The sequence below is a fragment of the Aphanomyces invadans genome (genome assembly GCF_000520115.1).
Source record: "Aphanomyces invadans strain NJM9701 unplaced genomic scaffold supercont1.2, whole genome shotgun sequence".
Taxonomy (NCBI): domain Eukaryota; phylum Oomycota; class Saprolegniomycetes; order Saprolegniales; family Verrucalvaceae; genus Aphanomyces; species Aphanomyces invadans.
Window position 1 is genome coordinate 1,749,619 of NW_008580147.1, and position 21,617 is coordinate 1,771,235.

The following is a 21,617-nucleotide window of genomic DNA, read 5'->3' on the forward strand; positions in this document are numbered from 1 at the left end:
AGGGCTCGTTCGACTCGACAGCGCTTGGACGAGTTTACACGACACTACCGATCTCCAAATGCTGCCACCGCCTTTGAACATGCTTCGGCATCCTCTCGATGGATTCAAACACCTTCGTGGCAAAGGGCGAGATCGTTCACCACCGCACAGAGGCATGCACCAGAGAAACTTTCCGACTTTTGATCAAGCGCCACAACGCTCACGAATATCCTCTCGGTCGTTGTGTGGATTTTCCCTCGACAGCCCCTCTAGATGGACTCGGACGTGCACTGGAAAATGATCTGACAGGTTGTCTCTGCATTGCTGTCGAGCCAGCAACGATTGCTCTTGGTCTTTGGATGTCGAGTTGGGGAAATGCTCGTGGTCGATGCGGCGAACGCCAGGATCAGCGTAGACGACGCATTGTGGCAGCCAGATATTGTCAAACAAGTTGTTGCCAATTGTCGTGACGTGGTTACTCCCCAGCACGGGTCGAAAATTGAGGAACCTCGGCCCGATCTCGTCGATGAAGAACGGGGGCAGATTGAAGTCACCTAGCACCATGACAGGACCTTGGTAGATGGCGGCAAGTGAGGTCAGGATCGAGTTGAGGACCCCAATGTCGTCGTGGCGCCGAGATTTCTCTTTAAACTCAGCAGACGCCCCCTCTTCAACTCTGCCGTATACAACGTGGACGTTGACGAGGACAAAGGACGCCATGGACGGTGTTTCGAACTTGACCATGAAGGGGCCGCGCACCATCGTCTTGTTGTCGGTCGACGGCACCGCCAGTACCTGCGGCGTCAAGCCAAGCGTCTTGAGGTAAAAGTAGCAGAAGTACTCGCGGTGCGACTGGAGCATGTCGCCGACGGGCGAACTCAGGATGTAATCGTACCCGTCGAGCAGTCGGCAAATCTCGCCGGCCACTTTCTCATCTCGGATTTCCTACGTGCAAGTGAGCAAAATGGGCTTGCTTGGACATTCGCACCTGAATTGCAACGACATCGTACTTCTGAATGATGCCCGCCACGACGGACAGGTCGCGTTTTGCTTTCGCGGGTGCGGATGCCGACATGTCTTGCGTACTGGTTGAGGCTGGTGCTGTCGCAACTGACTTGCTTGGGTTGCACTGGCAGGACGATTTGGTTTCGTTCATGGGCAGCGGCGGGCCTCGACTGGTCTTCATCGAGAGATTCCGAACGTTCCACGTGGCCAGGCACAGAATTCCCGCATGCTGCTGGACTTGGGACCGAATGCAAAGGGTTTGTGAAGGCGTCACGGTCAGGAATGGCCGAAGTTTCTCGAGCTTTGTCGGACCGATTCCTTTGACAAACTTGAGGTCGTCGACAGATTCAAACGCTCGATCGATTCCTTCCTCGCCTTTGACAGGATCACGTGCTTGCTGTACATTCAGGAGGAGGCGTTCTCGGCGCACCTCCACGATGTTGCGGCTGATGGCTCGACCAATTCCAGGGATGGTCATCAGGTCTTCTCGAGTCGCAGTGTTCAAATCCATCCGCTTTGTCTCCATGGTCGAGTGCGAGACCTGGACGGAGCTCGTTGTCCTCGCCGCGCGACTCGCGGAAGTCGTCGCGTTCTTTGCACCAAGTTGGGTGGATTCACGGGCTGATGCAGCGGATGCGTTTGCTTCCTTGGCGGTGCTACAAGACTCGGTGCGGCATGGAGCGGCAAGCGGTATGGCACCCATCACAAGGCACACCGTGTCGGAGGACAATTCGTCCTCTTTCGTTGAGGCCGCCGATCGAGGATGCCCTGACCAGTCGGCGGAGTCACCTCTAGCAGCCAGAAACTCTGACTGCCTTTCTTGGTTCTGTCTTGTGTACTTTTCAAAATACCCTATGGTGGTGAGCTCACATTATGTACTCGGCGCTCCACCGCACTTTGCATAAAGCAGAAGTTTCTGACATGGAAACTCGATGTCGTCTTTGTGTGGCCGCAACACGAGCATGTGAGGCGAGAGTGAGCAGAGCGTCGAGCACCCCTGGCTGGTACCAGGCCCCCAAGACCTCCCCGAGACACGAAGCTATATCCTCGCATGGTGTATATGTAGCCCACACAAACTGGTCAAGTGCCGACAGCGTACGTGACCGATCGATGTGTATGAGCTTGTGTGGCTGCTCAACAGCCCCTTCAACTTCCATGTTTGCATTGGCGGCGACGGGTGCCGACGCCCGTCCAGGCTCGCATGACAGACATGGCAATCTCACGCCACGTTTCGCGACCTACATGGCTCCACTCACTCCACGAGCAATGTCGAGGCAGCAGCCATGCAGGTGCTAAAGGCGATTGGAGACACGATGCACGAGCATCAGCACGACGGGCTGCAAGCACAGCATTGGCGAGTCGCGGGGGTCGGGGCTCTTCCAAACAAAGACAGATGCCCATGACGAAGCCACGTTTGAATTACATCGATCGACGGCCAAGGACGACAGCGGCGTTGCAAATAGACCAGGCAATATGAAAGACGCACGGACGAACACCTCCCAGAGAACGCCCCACAATGCAACGTGCATATCAAGCACAACGCCACCACGGCCCGAGCCAATCCGACAGACGCGCTTCTTCCACGACACGCCCGAGGACGCTAAAACCGACACGTTTACTGGGGCGCTGGTGACGCCGCCTCTTCCGCGTCTTCGTCGTAGAGGCCGCCGCCACTGCCCTTTTCCTTCTTGTGCTGCACCTTCAACCGTTTCCGACCGACCTGGTACCCGTTCATGCCTTTGATGGCGGCATCCGCGGACGGCGCGTTGTCGTAGCTGACAAACCCTGCGAGGACGTGATGAGCAAGACGTACGGAAGATTCGCGCCTTACCAAAGCCACGCGAACGCCCCGTTTCCTTCTCGACCATGATACGGGCCGAAATGACGTTGCCAAACGACTGAAAGTAGTTGAACAGGTCCTGGTTTGTCATATCATTTGGAATATGAAACACGAATAAATTGCACCCAGGGGGCCCTGGCAATCACACACAGTTATACAACATGAACCGACAACGAAGGGAGAGCCCGAGGCACCACACCAAGCCAATTGTCGCTGGATGCGTCGACATCCAGCGAGCAAGCGTCCTGGTGTTGTGCAAGGATCGGGCAGGACGAGTGGGTACATTACCTTGTCCGCTTTCCGTAGTTTGAATGGGAGGGCCAGGACCTGCAACCTGCGGCGCATACCCTGCACACGCACCACGGTCGATGAGGACATGTTGTGAATGGCCGGGTCGCACCGTAAGGTTGAGGGTATGGGTACATGTATCCGCCTTGCGCATAAGGAGGGTAGCCCATGGGTGCTCCATAAGGCTGAGGGTACCCTGGCGCGACGTACGGGGCACCGCCTTGAATGTATGGTTGTGGTGTTTGGCCGTAAGGGTGCAATTGAGGTTGTTGACCCGTCGCGACTCCACCTTGAGCGGGACCCACAGCAGCTGGAACCCCTTGTTGCTGGGCTTGGGGATTGACAACATGTCCGTGATTTTGTTGTTGGCGAACATGAACGCCTTGCGTCACAGCGGCGGCGGGAGCTGGAGACTGTTGTACGCCACCGTTGTTGAGCTCAGCAGGTCGATCCCACGTGGACTCTTGGGTCTGCGCATTGTAGTAATACTTGCGGCCGTCGGGAGCGGTGTGTTCCGTCCACGCAGTTGGCATGCCCAGGTCGTGGAGGTTAGCGTCGGCCATGTTCGATCTCGCCTTTGTTCCGTTGTCCCAGCGACCACAAACAACAGTCAGAAGAAACCTCTCATATTTTATTAAGATCCACCCATCGAGTTTCACAGCAGCCAATCACGAGCCGACAAGTTGGTCGCAACTTTCAACGCATCTTGCGACGTCCCCTGAATCTGGTCTGTGGTCAGGCTCTGCGGTCAGCGGGGGTCGACAGGGCGGAAGGAACGCAAGCCTCCATGCTCCTCTTGATCTTATGATGGAAATGAGCTCGCGGGCTGTGTGTGCTGCTGTGAACCCCCGCAAGTCGTTGCACTACATAGAGTGCACATGCCAACTGGACACACGCGGCATGTGGACACACCCAAGTGGCTGGTGACGGTCGAGTGGATTCAACAGCACGAAGCGACGATAGGATGGCGCCTCTGCGATATGCTGGAGGCGGGTCTTGCCGACATTAACACACTTTATGATCCATCCGAGAATAGGCGACGACGGCGAGGTCGTCCACGGATTCGTCAAGCAATGACACGAATGTCGTGCGGCGGAGGAGGCAAACAACGTTGCATGCCAACCATTTTAAATGAAGCTCGCACGGATCTGAAATGTAAACTTGACAGGTTAAGTGGGCGGCTTTTTCAACGACGCGTCGCGATGAACGGCCATAAGGCGGCGGTATTGCATGATTGGCATTGCTGGGACGCCGCCTACGCCATGTAGCGTCCATGTAAGGGGATGCGTTTCTTCCATGGTAAGTATGGACACGTACCATACGTGGCGTTGGAGGGCAAATCATGCATGACGCCGCTCCTGGCTGCAATTCGGACGTTGTCGCCAATCTTTAAATGCTGCGTGATGCCTACTTGACCGCCAACGTACACCCGGTTGCCCAAGGTTGTGCTGCCTACGTCCCAATCCCCAGCCAGTATCAAGCAATGCCTTGAGCTCGCGAGAGGCACCTCCTATTCCAGTTTGGGCTGCGAGCACACACCCTTGGCCAATCTGTACGTTGTGGCCGATTTGGATCTAAAAGCCACCGTTAGTGCTTTGACCCTCCAATACGCGCACCAGATTGTCCATCTTGGTGCCTGAGCCAACGACAGTGTTGCGCCAACTGCCGCGATCGATGGTGCAGTTCGCCCTGTACAATCCCATGAGTCATGTCGAAGGAAGAACATGGAAATTTGAGATGAAGGGATAACGTACCCAATTTCAACGTCGTCGTGGATTTCAACGGCCAGCTCCTGTGGCTTCTTTCCGTGGTCGCCAGTGTCGTTCAACATGAAGCCAAACCCGTCCTGTTCCATGACTCAATGCGCTAGTCATGGTGTTGGCCGATTCATCGTCGTCACCTGGCCGATGCGGGTCCCTGTATGGATGACCGTACGCTTCCCCACGGTGCAATTCGCAAGCGTGACATGGCTGCCTGTACAGAGCACAGAAGTGAAATACACCCGACACGAGCGCTGTACCAATGTGGCTGTCTGGACCAACGACTACCCCTTCGCCGACGACTGTGCCACACCCAACTTTGCAGTTCGCATGGACCTGTTCATGGACCAATGTAAGAACAGCTCTCTCGCGTTCGAGGGTAACGATACAATGGCGTTCGCTTCTACGACTGCAAACGGCGACAGCGTCGCCGACGCATCTACTTTCGCGCTCGGATGGACAAACACCTGCGCCACCGCTGTGGAGTACAGCCGACGGAGCATGTTCACCCTTGCACCCGTCAAATGCCAATGTGGCACATCGTACGAAATACACTGTCGAACTAACCAAAGATGTCACCATGACCTCAGCACCGTCCAAAGTGGCGCTCAGGCACATCGAAACACATCGAAACGTCATGAACGCAGCGACCTTTGTGAGAAACAAAAGCCTCCTTCTCAACAGCGTCCCCAGGAAGCGATCGCAATGGCTCCGCGCACGCATCTACCAAATTGCACGCTGAGTAGTGCGCATGAACAGCAATTGCGTAACTAATGGTGGTGAGATGTTGAATAACTATGGACAAAAATGCAGCGATGGAGCCCTCGGCGGCGAAGCGAAAGATCCTTGTGACAAGGAACAATGCGTATCTGCTTGGTAGGGGCTGGCAAGGAGAGTCGGGAAGGATGCATGTCTCATGTGTGTGTATGTGTTGTTTGCGCAGGAAGGCTTGCCCAGCATCCATGGATTGATGTGGACTGCTTCGACCAGAGCGCATCGGCGATTCCTCCAGTGGAGTTGGAAGCGCGTGCGAAAAATTGCGCTGGGATCATCTGCATGATCTCAGACAAGATATCAGCCAAAGTTCTAGACAGCGCTGGTCCTTCACTGAAGGTTGTCTCGACAATTTCCGTCGGGTTCGACCACATCGATGTGGCAATCTGTCGGGAGCGCGGCATTCTTGTCGGCCACACACCAGGCACTCCCGTCCATCTTGACGAAAACTCACGAACATGCTACGCAGGATGTCTACACGAGTCCACCGCCGAACTGGCCGTCGCACTGACGTTTGCGGCCAAGCGGCGCCTCTTTGAAAGCCATGTTGGTGCTCGCCATGGCGAGTGGGGAGTGGTTCAGATGTACCAGTATGGCGATCCCACTGCTTGTCGATCGTTTGTTTACACATGCTGTTCCTTCAGATTCTGCGGCACGGACGTGTCGAGGAACACGATCGGGGTCATCGGGATGGGCGAGATTGGGCTTACGTACGCCAGGTTCATGCATCGTGGGTTCAATTGCCGCATTTTGTACACGGGGCCTCGCGAAAAGCCAAACGACGTGGACGCTGAGTTTGTCGATTTGGAAGCGCTACTTCGTCGCAGCGATGTTGTGTCTATCCATTCACCACTCAACGAGCAGACCGCGGGCATGCTGAACGCCACTACCTTTGCAATGATGCAGCCACATGCAGTGCTCATCAATACTGCCCGAGGTGGGATCGTCGATCAAGACGCACTTGTGCATGCATTGACGGTGGGGAAAATTGCGGCGGCGGCGCTCGACGTGACCGTGCCGGAGCCTTTGCCCCTCGACCATCGCGTAAGTTTGTCCCGTCCGTTCCAGTCACCTCATTCGTCCTGTGATTTCTACTTCCGCAGCTCTACGACTTGCCCAACTGCATTGTTGTGCCGCATATCGGAGCAGCCACGGTCGAAACCAGGCATCGGATGGTTGACCGAGCCGTGGACAACCTCTTGGCTGGTCTGACAACGTCGTCACTTCCGTACCCCATTCCGAGTGTCCAGCATTAATTCGTCGATTATCGCGTTGAATTCGAACGACCTGTGGCCGACGCGCCATGCGGCTGGCGCACATGCGTGACGAGGTGCGGGTTCTTCTTCATCCAGTCCTTGATCTTGGGGAGGGCGTAGTCGTACCCGAGCTGGATGGTCAGGTCCAACTTGTCGAATTCGAGGGTTCCAATCGCTTGAACGGGCGGTTTGAAGTACAGATCCACGTAATGGTTGATCACGTACGCTTTGTTTTGGTAAAACGCAGCGTACGCCAGCGCGTCCGTGATCTCGCCCATCGACGGGACTTGGACCGTCGGCGTAAACGGGTTGAGCTTGTTCAGAAAGACCCACCATCCCGACAGAGTGTCCCCATAGTGAAAGTAATCACGCGTGTTGTCTCGGCCAACGTCCACAGCAAACACGATCTTCACGCCTTCCTCCTTCATCACGTCGGCGGGGAGGTTGTTGACGTACCCGCCGTCGAGGAGAAGGGACCCGCTTGGTTCGGAGATTGGGGGAAGGTATCCCTGGAGGGACATGGAAGCGCGAACGTAGCGCCAGAGCGTGCCAGATCGATGAACCCCCGTGCACTTCTTGACAATGTCGGTTGAGATGCAAAAAAAGTTGAGCACCAAATCCTGCGCCCCCCGCACACATTGAGTTAGAATCGCCCTGATGGCTGTTCATGTGTAACTTTCGTACCTCGATGCGCGTCATGCCAAACTCGAGCTGCAGCCCAGTGTTGAAACTCGATCCGTCAAACCACGACGCAATCGGCAACGTCAACTCAAACAACTTGGCGAGTTTGTTGGCCGCTTTGCTTGAAAACCGCCGTGCGTGCTTGATAACTCGCTCCAGGTCCTTTGGATATTGCGCGTACAACGCTGCAATGAGCGCGCCCATGCTCGTCCCGCCAACGACATCCACGTCCAACCCGCACTCTTCCAGCGCCTTGAGGATCCCAATGTGCGCGAGTCCACGGGCACCCCCGCCGCCAAGGACTAGCCCGATCGACCGCCCAGTTAATCTCCGGGCCACTCGGAGCATGTCGTTGGTGTTTTCGTGGAGCGGCATACGAATGTTGTGAAAATAGTTGACGTACTCGACTTGATGCAGAGGAGGCGTGTTTGCAGACCCGTGCGCTGTCGTGGACTTCATGCGGACGATGTTGACTTCAACGTTTTTGATCGAGTACGCCTGAAGAAGCAATGGATTCAGGTCCTTCAAGTCGAGTTCTTGGTCAGTGTCCTTGCACACAAGCAAGATATGATCGGCTTGACGGATACACAACTTGGTCCACGGCGTCAGGACTGCGTCGGCCTCGAACACAACGAGTTGGTGGGAGCTTTCCATTTCTGCCAGCCAAGCCGACATACCCAAACTGGAGCATTGCCATTGTAAGGAAAAGGACGTGCAAGGCGCTGACATCGATTCGTTGAAGTTACCTGCGCCACTGACCGTTGAAGTGCCGCTCAGCCTTGCTCGAAGACACGACTTCCGTCGTTGCGATTGTCTGCAGCGCCTTGTGCAGCTCCGTCGTGAACTCGTGGATCGAGACACCTTTGGTCGCTGACAGGACAGCGATTGTTGTGACGGGTAGCTTCATTGGCGAGCGATTCGCCTGTGACGACACAAACTCGTTGTCGCCTGCTGCGGCCCATGAGTTTTCACCAACATCTTCACATCAAGGCGTACTGCGGTCAGTGTTGTGGATAGCCATTTGACGCGTAAAGTGAATCAGGACTTGCGGTTGCGCTCGAAGCATGTAGTCGAGCACGACCCGAGGCATTTTCGACACCTGACAGTCTCGTATAGCGTACACCGTGGATGCCCTATGGGCCGTCGAATTCCCAACACGTCAGAGCTCCTGCCGAACATTAACATGATGCTTCGCACCGTTTACTAGACGCGAGCAAGTCCATGGCGCCCAACGTCGCACCCTTGACGAGCTCCCTCGTGTTCTTGACGACTGTTCCCGTGCTGCTGGTTTGCTACCAACCTGTCGTTGAGAGATCGATGATCAGAACGTAGCCAACGTACACTATGGACTTCGCGCAACCGACCGGTGAGCAATGTGTACATGGCATTCGACGAGTCACCGACGTGGTAGATGGCGTCGCCGCTGTCAACGTGCACCCGCTCAAAAAAGTTGTCGAGAAGTGCCGCTTGCGACCCATACTGCCGCACCACCGTTTGCACACATCTAGATGCCATCACACACATGTCATGCTTCCATCGACAGCGAAGATCAATATCCAGTTGTCACACCGATTAAAGAACGCTGGATGGGTTTGCAGCATCGAGCGAAACACCCCACCGTTCAGTTGGACGACGCGTGTTCGGCCCACAGCCTTTGCCTGCATGACAGATCTCGCCTTGAGCAATCCTACATGACGATGCAAATGCTGAATCGGGACAGCAGGGTGAGAAAGAGTGAGATGGCTGTACCAGTGTTGCCGACAATTGCCGACGCCATGCCGAGGCAACACCCCGTCGACACTTTAAAGAGCGATACGAACTCGTCGTCATTGGTGCTCTGGTGGCATAGCAAAATCTCCACAGACACAGCACCCTCGAGTACAAAGTACACGTCGGCAATATCATCATCTTCCGTGCCCGATGGCATTTCGACGAGACTGCCGTCCTCCAACGATCGAATCTGCGTAGCGCCAGCAAACTGGGTCTGCAGCTCGACATAATCCAGCCCGAGCGTCATTGCAATCCCTCGCACTGTGTCCGAGTCATTCTTGAGCACGTCAAAGTACGCCATGGGGCAAAAAAGGCCGTCAAGGTATCCAAAGTAGTCGATGAGAGACCGCATTGTGATCCGTTCAAGCTGCGACAGCGACAAATGCGCCAAGAAGATCGCGATTTGAGGATACTTGGAAATGGTGGTCTTGAGCTTATCCACACTGATGCGAAGCACCAGCGTTGGGCTTTCCGCAGCGACCGCTTGCATGTCCAAGCCCTCAAACTTGTCCTCGAGGACTCCGCGCAAGATGGCGGAGGTAGAAGTAACACCCTCGTGCTTCTTGATAGTATGAACGAACGACCGGTCTTCATGGAACGCAGACAACCAGACGCTGCCTGAAGATACGAAGAGAAGCGAGCCATCGTACTTGCGCCGACCAAAGATCACGTCGCCCGTCTCCAACGTTAGGACCTCGACGTTCCTACTCCACGTTTCACGAACATGATCAAAATTCATCCATGTACCCACCCAATAAGTTCACCGACGAATTTGCAGTCTGCGTTCGAGAAGAACTTCTGGCGCAGGACTTTAAACATCTCCAGCTGCCCCGTACTCCATCCTTGGGCCGCTGCCCATTTGTCGCCCCCTTCTTCTTCGTCTTCGCTCGATTGTTCATCTGCGTCTTTCTTGCTTTGCTTTTTCACTTCGATTTCGAGATCTGCCTCACTGAACGATTGTGTTCGGCGCATGTGCCTTCCCAGCGGCGTCGACGGCTGTGAAGTGTCATCGAACGATGTCGCGTGCTTCTTGGGACGACGAACTTGGCGCGACGCGACCCAGATGTACAGCCCACTGAGACTCCCGAGGACAACGATCAATGTCGTGACAATCGGAACCGATACGTGGTAGAATCCTGTGAGGGTCTCCAGTAGGCCGGCCGTTGACGATCCTGCGCTCATGCCGCGCACTTTTCTTTATGGCGCAAGATCTGGTTGTTTGCTCAGAATTGAATTTTCACTACCGTTTAAAATATTTCACCATCCGATAAAGTACTTTCACACATGAATTGCACTGAATGAATGCAAGGGACGTTAAAGAATGGATATTTTGTATTAAACTCACAACTTGAGCCAATTCCACGACGCAACTGACTCGGAATATCCATGGATAATTCCTCGTGAGACGAAATCCATCCACCACGACGACGACAGCACGGACTCAAGCCTGCCTCATGAGAACGAACGGTCGGGTTCCACGACTTGACACCAACTGCAGGTCGTATGGCTTGTGTGGATATCGCCGGTTTCATCAAACGCTGGCTGGTACACGATGCAGTACCAGCACCATATTGTAGAATACAGCCAACTCGGGCAAATTATCACCTAGGTGTACGTGTTCACCAACGTGGCACAGCGTCCACGTGTCGAGTCAACAGCGCGCTTCACAATCCTTTCAATCCTTTCGACGCAAGAGCAGTGCGTGTTCGTCTCTGTTCTGGGGTCGGCCACTTCTGTGTCCGATCGTTTAGTGGCAGCATTTTGTACTGGGGCGTTTTTTCCCACCTGGTGTAACCGGAATTTTCCGGATAACGAAAGATACCATGCCAAGCGCAATGGTCGCGGGCAGCAACGCCGAGGTGCTCGCGCTTCGGGTGCGAACCCTGGAGAAGTACAAACACAACTATGAGCTGTTGTGCAGTCAGTTGGGCGAACTCAATACCCAAGTCAGTCTGCAGCTGCAGCGGCATGAAATGGACGTTGCAGCACAACAGAGTACCACGTGTATTCACTTGGGGTCCATGATCATTTTCCTGTGCAATAGCAATCATTCGATCTCTGGAAAAGGACAAGGCAGAGCTTCTCACTAAGGTGGCTGAATGCGAAGCCAAAGTAGAGACCCACGTGATGGTCTTGAAGCAAGACAAGGAGTACACCGAATGCATCCACCAGCAGCTCACAACTGCGACGGAGTTGCTCAAGACGACCGAACGAAACCACGCCGAGCGAGAGCGTGAAACAGCTGCCAAATTACAATTCATGCAGCACCAGTTAAACGTCGAGGCGAATGAGAAGAGTGTTCTCCAGCGCGCGCTAGCCCTTGCAGAAGAGAAATTACGCCAACCACCGCCACCACCACAGCTTCCACCCATGGCCCCGATGCCACAACCACTTGCGCCAACCTTCGAAGCTGAATATCAAACGTTGGTTAAAGAACACAAGAAACTTAAGCGCCGACTTGATGAGCAACAGAGCACCATCCACACCATGCAAGGGCAGCTGAAGTGCGCAAACGACGAGCGGGATCGATTAGCTCACGAGCTCGAATCGGCCCGGCACCATCACACAGCCCAGCTCGCGCCATTACAGCAAGAATTAGTTCATCTTCGAGCAGTCCATGACGAAACCAAGGCGCACGCACAAGCCCTGGAGTGCCAACTCGACCAAGTTGAACTGCAGAAGCAAAAATGGAAGAGTGGGCATGACAAACGCCTTTGGGAGTGTGAAGTGGCGGCTGACGCACTCAAAACACAGCACCAAGCTTGCCTTGACGAGAGAAACAAGACCATCAAGGCTTTGGAGCTCAAGGTGCGCGAGGTCAAAGGCCGATGGAAGGCCGACCGCGACAAATTGAAAGCCCAGAGGGACGCTATCAAGAGTGACTGTGCTACAGCCATGCGAACACTACAGGGCGAGCTGCATGAGTACCAGGCTCAGAGTACGTTAGCCCAGCAGAAGAATGTTCTGTTGACACAAGAGCTCCACACGTTGCAAGAAGTGCTGGCTCAGATCCAAGCCATGGAAGATAACGAGCGCGATTCGTTGGTCGGAAGAGCTCGTCAGCGGGTGCTCTCCGACCGCCATATCTTGGAGGCTGCAATTCGTGACCACGTGAACAAGAACCAAGCCCCATTGTCCACAGCACCCACGTCTTCGTCAACGTGGTCTTATGCACGATAACTACGTTTCATCTAGCCATGTTGGAGATCGCTCTCAACGAATGCTATGCGGCATGTTTGCGGTGATGCTCGCCCAGAGCGACTTGTCTTTTCAACTCGTCCACCTGGCTTCGAAGGCGCTCGTTGTCTTCTTCAAGGTCCGCGACAAGGCGCGAATTTGACATCGTGGATGGAGTGGTCTACACATCGCCATGAATGAAGCACATACAATCGGTGAAACGATCACAAAGTACCCGTGCAGCAGCAGTTGTTGCTCGTTCGTACGCCTCCTTCCACGTTGCAATCTCTTCGTCCTTCACCTCAATGGTCCGTCGCAACTTGTCGACGTCAGCGGACAAGTCCGGCGTGAGGCGCGGAAGGCGCTGCATGCACGGAAACACTTGTAGTAGGCTCCACGAAGTAGCAACGTACCGAACGAGGTTCTTGCTTTGGCGGTGGTGGCGGCGGGTCAGCCTTTTTCGCATCAAGCTGTTGCTGGAGAGACTTGACGAGCTCCACGAGCCGCTCCTTTTCAATCTATGCTCGAAGATCACGGTCACGCGCACATCTGGACCTTGAGTGGGATATCAAGATCAAGGAATATTTACCGCGAGGGAATGATTGCCGGTAGCCGCGTCGCCATGATTGCCACCAACTCGATGCGATTGGAGTTTTTCCGCTTGCTGCAAGTCCCGTCGAAACGACTCGATCGTCGCTGCTTGGTGTGCGAGCTGGCGCTTCTGTTCAGCGCAGGTGGTGCGCAACGCGTCCATCGCGGCGGCGTCCGTGAGGATGCTGCTGTCAGCTGTGCGGGCTCGGTGCCATTGCTCTAGGGGATAGATCAGGCTGACGGGGTCGGCTTGACCATCGCGATGCACATTTGTTACTCAACCTTTGGAAACCCCACTGGACGTGACTTGACGACGGAGACCGTCCATTTCGTTTTGAAGGGCATCGATGAGCGAGTCGTCGTTCTTGGACTTGTCCAACAGCACCGAGATCTTGGCCTTGTTTTTGGTCGCGTCTTTCTCGAGCGTGTGCAATCGGGCCTTCTGCGCATCGTACTTTCGGCTCAGTTTGTCGTTGGCGTCTTTGAAGGCGTCCAGGTCCGCCACGGCTTGGTCGAGGAGCTTTTGTTTGTCAACTTTAAGCGCCAACAACTCGACTTCGGCCTTCGCGTCAACTCCCTTATGCGGCCGTGAGACTTTTTGGACCAGCAATACCGCGGGAACCAACCGTGTCTGGCTCCGAGCGCGACTGGAGTTCCTTCTCCAACTTCTTCACTTTGGCCTTCAGCATGACGATTTGCTGTGCCCGGCCACGTTTGCCTCCCTCACCGTCAAGGACGTCGGCGAGAGGGACATCGTCCCCAACTTCCCGCTGGAGGGCGCGCTGTGTCTTCTTGAGCTCGATAGTGGCGGCTTCGTATTTCACACGCAAGTCTTCGAACTTCTTGAGTGGCACTGTGTTCGTCGTGGCCTCGGGCTTTGGCTCGGGCTTCTCCCCGAGTTGCAGTTTATGCACGAGTCGTTGGCTCTTGTGATAGTTCTCTTCAGCGTCGTGGAGCTGCTTCTCCAGCTCAGCAATGCGACCGCTCGCCCCCGCGCCTTTGACCTTTTCTTTGTTCAGGGCGATTTTCGCCTGCCGCAGTTTCTTGGCTTGATGGACGATCTTCACATCGCGAATATCCTGCGCGACATGTACGGTCATCTTTATTTTCACGACTCCTGCCGGTAGTTACGTGGTCGACGACTTCGGCTCCCTGGAGCACGTCTCGTAGGGAATTCACGTCGAGGCCAGGGATCGGCTCCATTGCCTCCAGCATCAACTGAAGCCTACAAACGCATAAACCGCAGAAGGATATCAAGCAGAGCCCGTACTCTGTCACTTGGTGCTTGTAGTCTTTGATCGTGGCAACCAGTTCCGAGTTTTTGAGCTGGAGAGCTTGAATATCCCCGACGCCGTCCCAGTTGAACGCGACGGGATCCAATGGAGGAGAGGGTTGGTTGTCGTCGTCTTGGCTTGCTTCGTTGTCCATATCGCATGGCGAAGGGCCGTCGTCGTCGTCGGAGCTGTCGTCGTTGTCCCATTGCGGCATAACCAGTGGCGCCTAGCCACACGAGATTTTGACGGGACGCGGTAGCTCGAAGATCGGAAAGACCTCGTGCACATGGCTCTTGTGGCGAGGCGGCACGTGAAGGCTGACGTCGGTCGTGACATGTTTCGTCTCAACGTGGAGGTCCATGGCTCGCGGGGCGCATCAGATCTCAAAAACTGTTTCGGGGCGCGTTGAAACGTCGGGTTTGGTATGGACGTTGACGGAATCAACGAAGTCGGTTGGCGAGGCTATTTGAATCATGCCAAGGTCCACGAAAGAGCCACCGAAGCGGAAGGTGCCGCATCGCAAGCCCAACCACAACGACAGCCCCCACATCAAAGCTCGACGGGCGACCATTGCCAGTCTATTCACGGTACCGCATCACGTTTCAAACAACATGACTGGCTTGGCTGCTTTGGCAGTCCAAGCAACGTTGTATCGAGGGCGAAAGCTCAAGCAAGATTAGCTGCTGTATCGAGGGAGGCAGCGTCTGTAGGAAGCATAAACATAACTTACATCCATGAATTGCTAAGGTGGACAGCCGAGCAATACCGGGGTGGCTGTGCCACCCTCGTGCTTCGAGTGATTTGCGTCGAGTTCCGTCCTCGGATCCCCTTTCGCCTTCGCACTTCCTCCCCATAACCATGCCGACAGAATCCCCCTTCAGGTTCCGTTTCGTCAACTCGCCTACGCTCGGCATCGCGCGTAGTGATTTTCCTCTTCAGCCCGTAGGCGCTTTGCAAGACCATTCTCACTCGAAACATGTACTGTACAACAAGGATCACGCTTCGACGCTACGTTGGCTTTGTGCTTTGTTTAAACTTGAATTGTGACGCGCATTCACCGTCTCGACTACAAAGACGCTCATGATGTGCATTGCAGCATGTCAAACATTCGCTACACAGTTGGTGACATCTCAGTGGGTTATCTGTTTGTGGCCGTGACGGCAGCTACGAAGGCAATAGCATGGGATGGTCTCTTGCTATTCGCACCCGCAAGTGGCGTCGACATCAATTTGGCGCTCAAGGTCCAGTAGTCGGCCGCGGTGGTGCTCGAATTGCTGACGCCCTAGTGGAAAACTCTGCCTTCTGTGGATCCTGTACATGCGGTGTCAGCTAATTCGGGAGTCTTCCATCTCCGAAGGACTTATTCCTTGCAAGTGCTGAGCCGAAACATGTCGTTAGTCGAGGACTTCGAAGCTGACGCACTCAAGCACGCCACAAGATGAACGTTCGACCAGTCCTCAACATCCCACATCGATGAAGCACTAGAAGGATTCAGGGTCATCATTCGTATGCCTGTGGTGATTTTTCACGGTGACAAGGTCTTGGTAACAAGTCTGACCATTTCCAAGGCGTTCCTCGACGCTTTAAAAACAATCGAGAAGAAGGACATCAGCCTTAGCGGCCAATTCCACTGCTTGCTCAACTAACCACCTCCGGGGCCTTGCCGTCGAATGGTTCACTCATCTGAAAGGCCACTAAAACCTTATCTATCATACTATCACGTATAAGACACCAATGCCAGCCATAAGGGTACATGAATCTACACGCCTTTGTACTTGGACTCGAAGGAAATTCCATGCGCGGCGTCGATCGCTTTCCTCCGTGCCCATCTCTTGGAGGTACAGTGGCAGGTGCTGTAACCGTCCGGTAAAGAATCCGGATACGTATGGCCCAACTCCACCAGATTTGATTGGCTTGCTGGTCTTCAACCATCAACTTTTTCCGATGCTGCGGTTCCTGCGCTCGAGAGCGCTGCCGACGCTGGCTCCGCTCAAGTCGCACGTGCTATTCTCGACGAAAAGCGCCCCACAACTCCCTGAGAGAGCGCGTATTGCTCTTGTCGGTCGAACAAATGTCGGCAAGTCCACGCTCTTCAACCGGTTGACCAAGTCACGCGGTGCTATCGTGCACAACGTCCCCGGAACAACGCGCGATCGCCGTTTTGCTGTGGTACGTATCCTCTCCACGCAGCGATATCTTGAGACATGCTAACTGTGCCATACTCGATGTTCCGTAGGGCTACTTGGCCGGACTCGAGTTTGACGTCATCGACACGGGCGGTTTGGCAGATGCACCCACTGGAAGGTAAATCATACCAGGAGCTCCCACAAGTTCTCAAATCACCTCTTCGGATGTAGCTTGGAACGGGGCATGCTCGACCAAACGGAACGGGCTCTCCACGAAGCTGACCTAATTCTGTTTCTAATCGACGGTCGTGAAGGCGTCACAGAAATCGACAAGCACTTCGCTCGGTATGATCAAGTAAATCAATTTATGCAGTCAAGTTCGTGTTTGGTGCTCCAGGTGGCTTCGCAAAGCGGACCCGCAGTCTCCGATCCAACTCGTCGCGAACAAGCTGGAAGGTGACGCCACGCAATGGCTCGGCAACATCCATGACTCGTATCAGCTGGGCATGGGTACGTCCGCCCATCACATCATAATTGTACTAAAATGCTGAGGAATTCCGGTGTAGGGGAGCCGTTGGTAATCTCCGCTGAGCACGGAGAAGGTCTGACGGACCTCGTCCCCCTGCTTGAACCCCTTGTCCAAGGACATGCGGCAGCAGTGGCCGCGGAAAAGGCCGCTCTTGCATCGGAACTGTCGTCGGATGACGAAGGCTTCAACGATTCGTTCGACAGCGTACGCTCGCAGCACGATGCAATTCCAGAGTTGCTGCTTCGAATGGACCCTGATTTCACTGGCATGCGTAGCCACGGTCGATCAAGCTCGCAATTGTTGGCCGCCCGAACGTGGGCAAGGTAGACATTGACACGAATCCTCGCGTTTTTGATGGCAAGTGGGCCGAACTCGGTGTGTAGTCGACTCTACTCAACAAGATCGTGCGAGACAATCGCGTGTTAACAGGCCCCGAGTACGTCTGGAGACATGTGTCTAGTGTTTGCCATGGGTGCTGTAGACCTGGGGTGACACGCGATGCAGTCGAAGTCAAGTGGGAGTTCCAGGGTCGCGAAATCACCCTCGTCGACACGGCCGGGATTCGCAGATTTAGCAAGGTACAGTCATCCTCGACGTTGCAACTGATGATAGCTGGTCGCAGCGCGACCACTCCAACCAAATTGAGAACCTGTCGGTGCGGGACACATACGACGCCATCAGCTCGGCTCAAGTTGTGTGTGTGGTTGTGGACGTGAGCGAAGAGCACTTGATTCACCTGGACTTGACCATTGCCCAACGGGTAGGCTGCGTGCGGCCGTCCTAGAGTGTGTTTCCTCACCGTCACCCCTCATGCAATAGGTCCTCGATGAAGGTCGAGCGCTGGTGCTCGTGGCAAACAAGGCCGATTTGGTCGGCGACGCGGAAGCTGAGATCGAGCGCATTCGAAAGGAGCTGGATGGATCGCTTGCTCAAGTACAATCTTCTTGCATCTACTTTCAGCACGACATTCCAGGCCCATCCTTTGTGCCTTAGGTCCGTGGCGTGCCGATCGTGTCGATCTCGGCCCTCAAGGGCAAAGGCATCCGCAATATTTTGCCTGAAGTGTACGTTGGTTCCGCAATGGCGATGCTGGGATTCATGACGACGTCTGCAGCGTGGCGGCCCACAATCGATGGGATTTGCGTGTCACAACGGGGCGGTTGAACCGGTGGATGGCCGCGATGGATCGCCATCACCCGCCACCGACAGTCAAGGGAAAGACGCTCAAGGTCAAGTACATCACCCAAGTCAAAGCCCGCCCACCGACCTTTGCGCTGTTTGTGAACAAGGCCGAAGACGTCCCAGAGTCGTACCGACGGTGCGTTCATCGCTAGAATTGTTGTCGTTGTCCTCTCGGGCTGAATCGGTCGTAGCTTTCTCCTCAATCAATTGCGCACCGAGTTTGACATGATTGGTGTCCCTGCTCGCCTCCTCCTCCGTGGAAGCGAAGACAATCCGTACAAGCGAGGGTACTCCCGCGCCAAACCGACGTCGAGGCGCCCCGCCGTTGCCAAACCAGTACCTTTCGGTGGACGCAACGCGTCTCCCAAGGCTGCTTCGCCCACACGACCGGTGGCCATCGCGGCAATCCCCGCGGCGAAGACGCCCTCAAAAAAGGCGAATGTGGTGCGCGGGACTCACAAGCACAAGATCCGGAGTTTGTCGCCTGGGGCCAAACCTTCCAATTCCAAGGGTCGTGCAGCACGTCGGGAGCCTGCAAAGAAGCCGTCTGGCCGAGGCGGTCGTGATGCACCTACGTCAAGGCCATCCAAAAAGTCGGGCGGAGGGGGCATGCAGAAGGGCAAATCGTCGCGTCGCCACAAGACCGACCGCACCACGTTGCGCGATCCATCGGCTAAGAAAGCCTCGAGATGGAGTGCCAAGAAAAAAGAGAGCATCAAACGCCACAATGGCACGCGGAAGCCGCGCACGGGGTAGACCTCCGCAATGAGCATGCGACTCAACACTTGGACCATCCTCCGACGCAACCACAGCCGTTGTGTCACCCTCTGGTACATGGAAATGTCGGGCTTGGTAATCAATCATCACGTCGACGGAGAACTTCCTTACGATCCTGCACAGCTTGCAATCTGTATGGGATTACCATTCCGATGTCGATGTAAAGACTGCGACACGCCGCTGCGGCGGCATAGAGGTCTGCTTGACGGCTTCGTCAACGCCGTCCTCACGTTTGCATCATATGATCTGCGTTTTCAGCGGCACCCGTCGGTGGACAGGCAATGCACTCCATCCCTTCTGTACGAGATGGGTCCTTCCCTCGAATCTCCCTTGGGTGACTGTGCGCATCCTCGTCACCTGTACAAGTTTGTGATGTCAACCATTTTTATCCGGCGGTATACAAACTCCAAGAGAATTCCTATTTTTAACCGTTGGAAATGACCATGATTTTGGACCCCAACGACACCATCGTATACAAAGATCAAGTCAAAATGTAACAGCCACGGAGGTTTGCCCCAACGCCTGGATGTAATTCCGGCGACGAAATTCATTCTCGAATTTGCGTGGTTCCGACGACGACACGTTTCGCACCATGAGCTCCAGCGCCTTCACGAACGACCCCTTCAAGGTGAACAGCAAGGACGTCAAGTACACGGCCACCCACATCGAAGCCAACTACACGTACCAAACGACGTACGTTGAAGGCAACGTTGCCACCCCTGTTGCTGAACAATATTTGTTCAAAACATCTACCAAGATCCCCAAGTTGGGGGTGATGATTGTCGGCTTGGGTGGAAACAACGGGTCGACCTTGGTGGCTGGTGTGTTGGCAAATAAGCTCGGCATCACGTGGAGCGACAAGGATGGTGAACACAAGCCGGACTACTTTGGCTCCATTACCCAGTCTTCCACCGTACGTCTTGGCACGAACTCGGAAGGCCGTGGTGTGTATGTGCCCTTCAAGAACATGTTGCCCATGGTCAACCCGAACGATTTGGTGATTGGCGGTTGGGACATTTCAGCCCACAACTTGGCTGATGCCATGGTCCGCGCCAAGGTGTTGGACTACGACTTGCAACGCCAATTGATTCCGCATTTGGAAAAGATCACGCCTTTGCCGTCGATCTACTACCCCGATTTCATTGCGGCGAACCAAGCTGACCGCGCCAACAACGTGCTGACTGGGTCGAAGCAAGACAACCTGAACCAAATCCGCCAACACATTCGCGACTTCAAGCAAAAGAACTCGTTGGACAAGGTTATTGTGTTGTGGTCGGCCAACACTGAGCGCTTTTCGGATATTGTCGAAGGCGTGAACGACACGGCCGACAACTTGTTGGAAGCGATCAAGAACGGCGAAGACGAAGTGTCGCCCTCGACTGTATTCGCTGTCGCATCGATATTGGAAAACACGTCGTATATCAACGGCAGCCCCCAAAATACGTTTGTGCCCGGTGCTATCGAGCTGGCTGAGCGCCACAAGGTGTTTATTGGAGGTGACGACTTCAAGTCTGGTCAAACCAAGATGAAGAGCGTTTTGGTTGACTTTTTGGTCGGTGCCGGCATCAAGCCCGTGTCGATTGTGAGCTACAACCACTTGGGAAACAACGACGGCAAGAACTTGTCTGCGCCGCAGCAATTCCGCAGCAAGGAGATTTCCAAGTCGAACGTTGTGGACGACATGGTGGACTCGAACCGCATTTTGTTCGATAAGGATGAACACCCTGACCACTGCGTCGTCATCAAGTACGTGCCATTTGTCGGCGATTCGAAGCGCGCCATGGACGAATACACGTCGAAGATCTTCATGAATGGCACGAACACGATTGCCATGCACAACACTTGCGAAGACTCGTTGCTGGCGACGCCGCTCATTTTGGACTTGGTGATTATTTGCGAACTGGCCGAACGCATTGAAATCACCAAGCAAGGCGGGTCGACGGAACGCTTCCATTCTGTGTTGTCGATCCTGAGCTACCTGTTGAAAGCTCCCCTCGTCCCCCGCGGCACCCCCATCGTGAACGCTCTGTTTGCTCAACGTGAATGCATTGTGAACATTTTGCGAGCAGCCCTTGGCCTCCCTGCTGAAAACTACATTCAGTTGGAAAACAAGTTGGCCAGCGAAATCAACAAGCGCAGTCATGCGTAAGTTATGTAGGACGAGCGAGAGGAAGATAACACGATGTTTTTATGCTTTTTGATGGCCAAGGATAGCCCGTGCTTGGAAGCCTGGACATGGCGCCACTACGACCGAATACCTCTGCGCGATGATGGATTCGGTGAAAGGTACGTAGCGCGTTGATATCGAGACCACACTCTTGCGCGCGGAATTCCATGCACGCGACCGTCTGAAAGCCACCAACGCAACGAAGTATCATCCCACGAGAAGCAAGTGTTGTGGTGGGCTCTGTCTCGCTGCGTCTAGACGATGAATGTACTGTGCAGCGGTTGATGCGGAAGGACGGATTGCAACGTGGGACCAGCCCAGCCGTGCAAGTATCGAGATGCACAGCTCCGCTTTCCTGAGTCTATTTTCGCATCACGGTGTGCGCTTGCTCCCGTCCGCCGAGGTTCGGTTGCTCCAAGCCTTGCACTCGTTGCACTGGCG

The 21,617-nt window shown here is 54.7% G+C and overlaps 9 protein-coding genes across 17 annotated transcripts; 4 read left to right on the forward strand and 5 right to left on the reverse strand.

Moving 5' to 3' along the window:
* Nucleotides 1-1,828, reverse strand: H310_01395 (hypothetical protein). Its single transcript, XM_008864486.1, has 2 exons — nucleotides 968-1,828; nucleotides 1-924 (listed from the first exon to the last, which is right to left on the reverse strand). Exons 1-2 carry the CDS (start codon nucleotides 1,685-1,687, stop codon nucleotides 184-186), a joined length of 1,461 nt encoding a protein of 486 aa, XP_008862708.1. The 5' UTR covers nucleotides 1,688-1,828; the 3' UTR covers nucleotides 1-183.
* A 550-nt stretch (nucleotides 1,829-2,378) lies between these two features.
* On the reverse strand, nucleotides 2,379-3,708 carry H310_01396 (hypothetical protein). Its single transcript, XM_008864487.1, has 4 exons — nucleotides 3,225-3,708; nucleotides 3,113-3,172; nucleotides 2,816-2,959; nucleotides 2,379-2,769 (listed from the first exon to the last, which is right to left on the reverse strand). The coding sequence occupies exons 1-4, from the start codon at nucleotides 3,673-3,675 to the stop codon at nucleotides 2,600-2,602; spliced, it is 825 nt and encodes a 274-aa protein (XP_008862709.1). The 5' UTR covers nucleotides 3,676-3,708; the 3' UTR covers nucleotides 2,379-2,599.
* Nucleotides 3,709-4,036: 328 nt separating this feature from the next.
* Nucleotides 4,037-5,394, reverse strand: H310_01397. Of its 2 annotated transcripts, XM_008864488.1 has the most exons (8): nucleotides 5,262-5,394; nucleotides 5,133-5,208; nucleotides 5,013-5,086; nucleotides 4,867-4,958; nucleotides 4,729-4,801; nucleotides 4,620-4,686; nucleotides 4,430-4,564; nucleotides 4,242-4,367 (listed from the first exon to the last, which is right to left on the reverse strand). In XM_008864488.1, the coding sequence occupies exons 1-8, from the start codon at nucleotides 5,373-5,375 to the stop codon at nucleotides 4,282-4,284; spliced, it is 717 nt and encodes a 238-aa protein (XP_008862710.1). In that variant the 5' UTR covers nucleotides 5,376-5,394; the 3' UTR covers nucleotides 4,242-4,281. The 2 variants fall into 2 exon arrangements, with proteins under 2 accessions (XP_008862711.1, XP_008862710.1); XM_008864489.1 differs by having other exon boundaries at nucleotides 4,037-4,367; nucleotides 4,430-4,686.
* A 280-nt stretch (nucleotides 5,395-5,674) lies between these two features.
* H310_01398 lies at nucleotides 5,675-7,144 on the forward strand. 2 transcript variants are annotated; one of them, XM_008864491.1, is made up of 6 exons: nucleotides 5,675-5,748; nucleotides 5,816-6,070; nucleotides 6,116-6,236; nucleotides 6,291-6,690; nucleotides 6,750-6,976; nucleotides 7,023-7,144. In XM_008864491.1, exons 1-5 carry the CDS (start codon nucleotides 5,688-5,690, stop codon nucleotides 6,900-6,902), a joined length of 990 nt encoding a protein of 329 aa, XP_008862713.1. In that variant the 5' UTR covers nucleotides 5,675-5,687; the 3' UTR covers nucleotides 6,903-6,976; nucleotides 7,023-7,144. The 2 variants fall into 2 exon arrangements, with proteins under 2 accessions (XP_008862713.1, XP_008862712.1); XM_008864490.1 differs by having other exon boundaries at nucleotides 5,683-5,748; nucleotides 5,816-6,236.
* On the reverse strand, nucleotides 6,897-10,559 carry H310_01399. 2 transcript variants are annotated; one of them, XM_008864493.1, is made up of 9 exons: nucleotides 10,105-10,559; nucleotides 9,333-10,057; nucleotides 9,153-9,270; nucleotides 8,925-9,087; nucleotides 8,781-8,875; nucleotides 8,580-8,716; nucleotides 8,330-8,531; nucleotides 7,587-8,265; nucleotides 6,897-7,522 (listed from the first exon to the last, which is right to left on the reverse strand). In XM_008864493.1, exons 1-9 carry the CDS (start codon nucleotides 10,533-10,535, stop codon nucleotides 6,911-6,913), a joined length of 3,162 nt encoding a protein of 1,053 aa, XP_008862715.1. In that variant the 5' UTR covers nucleotides 10,536-10,559; the 3' UTR covers nucleotides 6,897-6,910. The 2 variants fall into 2 exon arrangements, with proteins under 2 accessions (XP_008862715.1, XP_008862714.1); XM_008864492.1 differs by having other exon boundaries at nucleotides 8,330-8,534.
* Nucleotides 10,560-11,176: 617 nt separating this feature from the next.
* On the reverse strand, nucleotides 11,177-14,775 carry H310_01400. 2 transcript variants are annotated; one of them, XM_008864495.1, is made up of 9 exons: nucleotides 14,673-14,775; nucleotides 14,392-14,621; nucleotides 14,253-14,346; nucleotides 13,748-14,200; nucleotides 13,404-13,698; nucleotides 13,120-13,340; nucleotides 12,944-13,048; nucleotides 12,766-12,894; nucleotides 11,177-12,711 (listed from the first exon to the last, which is right to left on the reverse strand). In XM_008864495.1, the coding sequence occupies exons 1-9, from the start codon at nucleotides 14,754-14,756 to the stop codon at nucleotides 12,577-12,579; spliced, it is 1,746 nt and encodes a 581-aa protein (XP_008862717.1). In that variant the 5' UTR covers nucleotides 14,757-14,775; the 3' UTR covers nucleotides 11,177-12,576. The 2 variants fall into 2 exon arrangements, with proteins under 2 accessions (XP_008862717.1, XP_008862716.1); XM_008864494.1 differs by having other exon boundaries at nucleotides 14,253-14,621.
* Nucleotides 11,189-12,533, forward strand: H310_01401 (hypothetical protein; the record flags this gene model as incomplete). The annotated part of the gene is made up of 2 exons (XM_008864496.1): nucleotides 11,189-11,348; nucleotides 11,398-12,533. 2 exons carry the CDS (start codon nucleotides 11,189-11,191, stop codon nucleotides 12,531-12,533), a joined length of 1,296 nt encoding a protein of 431 aa, XP_008862718.1.
* A 1,536-nt stretch (nucleotides 14,776-16,311) lies between the features above and the next one.
* Nucleotides 16,312-19,235, forward strand: H310_01402 (ribosome-associated GTPase EngA). 5 transcript variants are annotated; one of them, XM_008864499.1, is made up of 13 exons: nucleotides 16,312-16,564; nucleotides 16,632-16,699; nucleotides 16,753-16,866; nucleotides 16,919-17,031; nucleotides 17,088-17,254; nucleotides 17,326-17,373; nucleotides 17,434-17,486; nucleotides 17,532-17,628; nucleotides 17,673-17,810; nucleotides 17,870-17,983; nucleotides 18,044-18,114; nucleotides 18,165-18,368; nucleotides 18,424-19,235. In XM_008864499.1, exons 1-13 carry the CDS (start codon nucleotides 16,340-16,342, stop codon nucleotides 18,986-18,988), a joined length of 1,977 nt encoding a protein of 658 aa, XP_008862721.1. In that variant the 5' UTR covers nucleotides 16,312-16,339; the 3' UTR covers nucleotides 18,989-19,235. The 5 variants fall into 5 exon arrangements, with proteins under 5 accessions (XP_008862721.1, XP_008862719.1, XP_008862720.1 ...); XM_008864497.1 differs by having other exon boundaries at nucleotides 17,434-17,628; XM_008864498.1 differs by having other exon boundaries at nucleotides 18,165-19,235.
* Nucleotides 19,236-19,569: 334 nt separating this feature from the next.
* On the forward strand, nucleotides 19,570-21,218 carry H310_01403 (hypothetical protein). Its single transcript, XM_008864502.1, has one exon. It carries the CDS (start codon nucleotides 19,602-19,604, stop codon nucleotides 21,156-21,158), a length of 1,557 nt encoding a protein of 518 aa, XP_008862724.1. The 5' UTR covers nucleotides 19,570-19,601; the 3' UTR covers nucleotides 21,159-21,218.
* The last annotated feature ends 399 nt before the right edge of the window (nucleotides 21,219-21,617 follow it).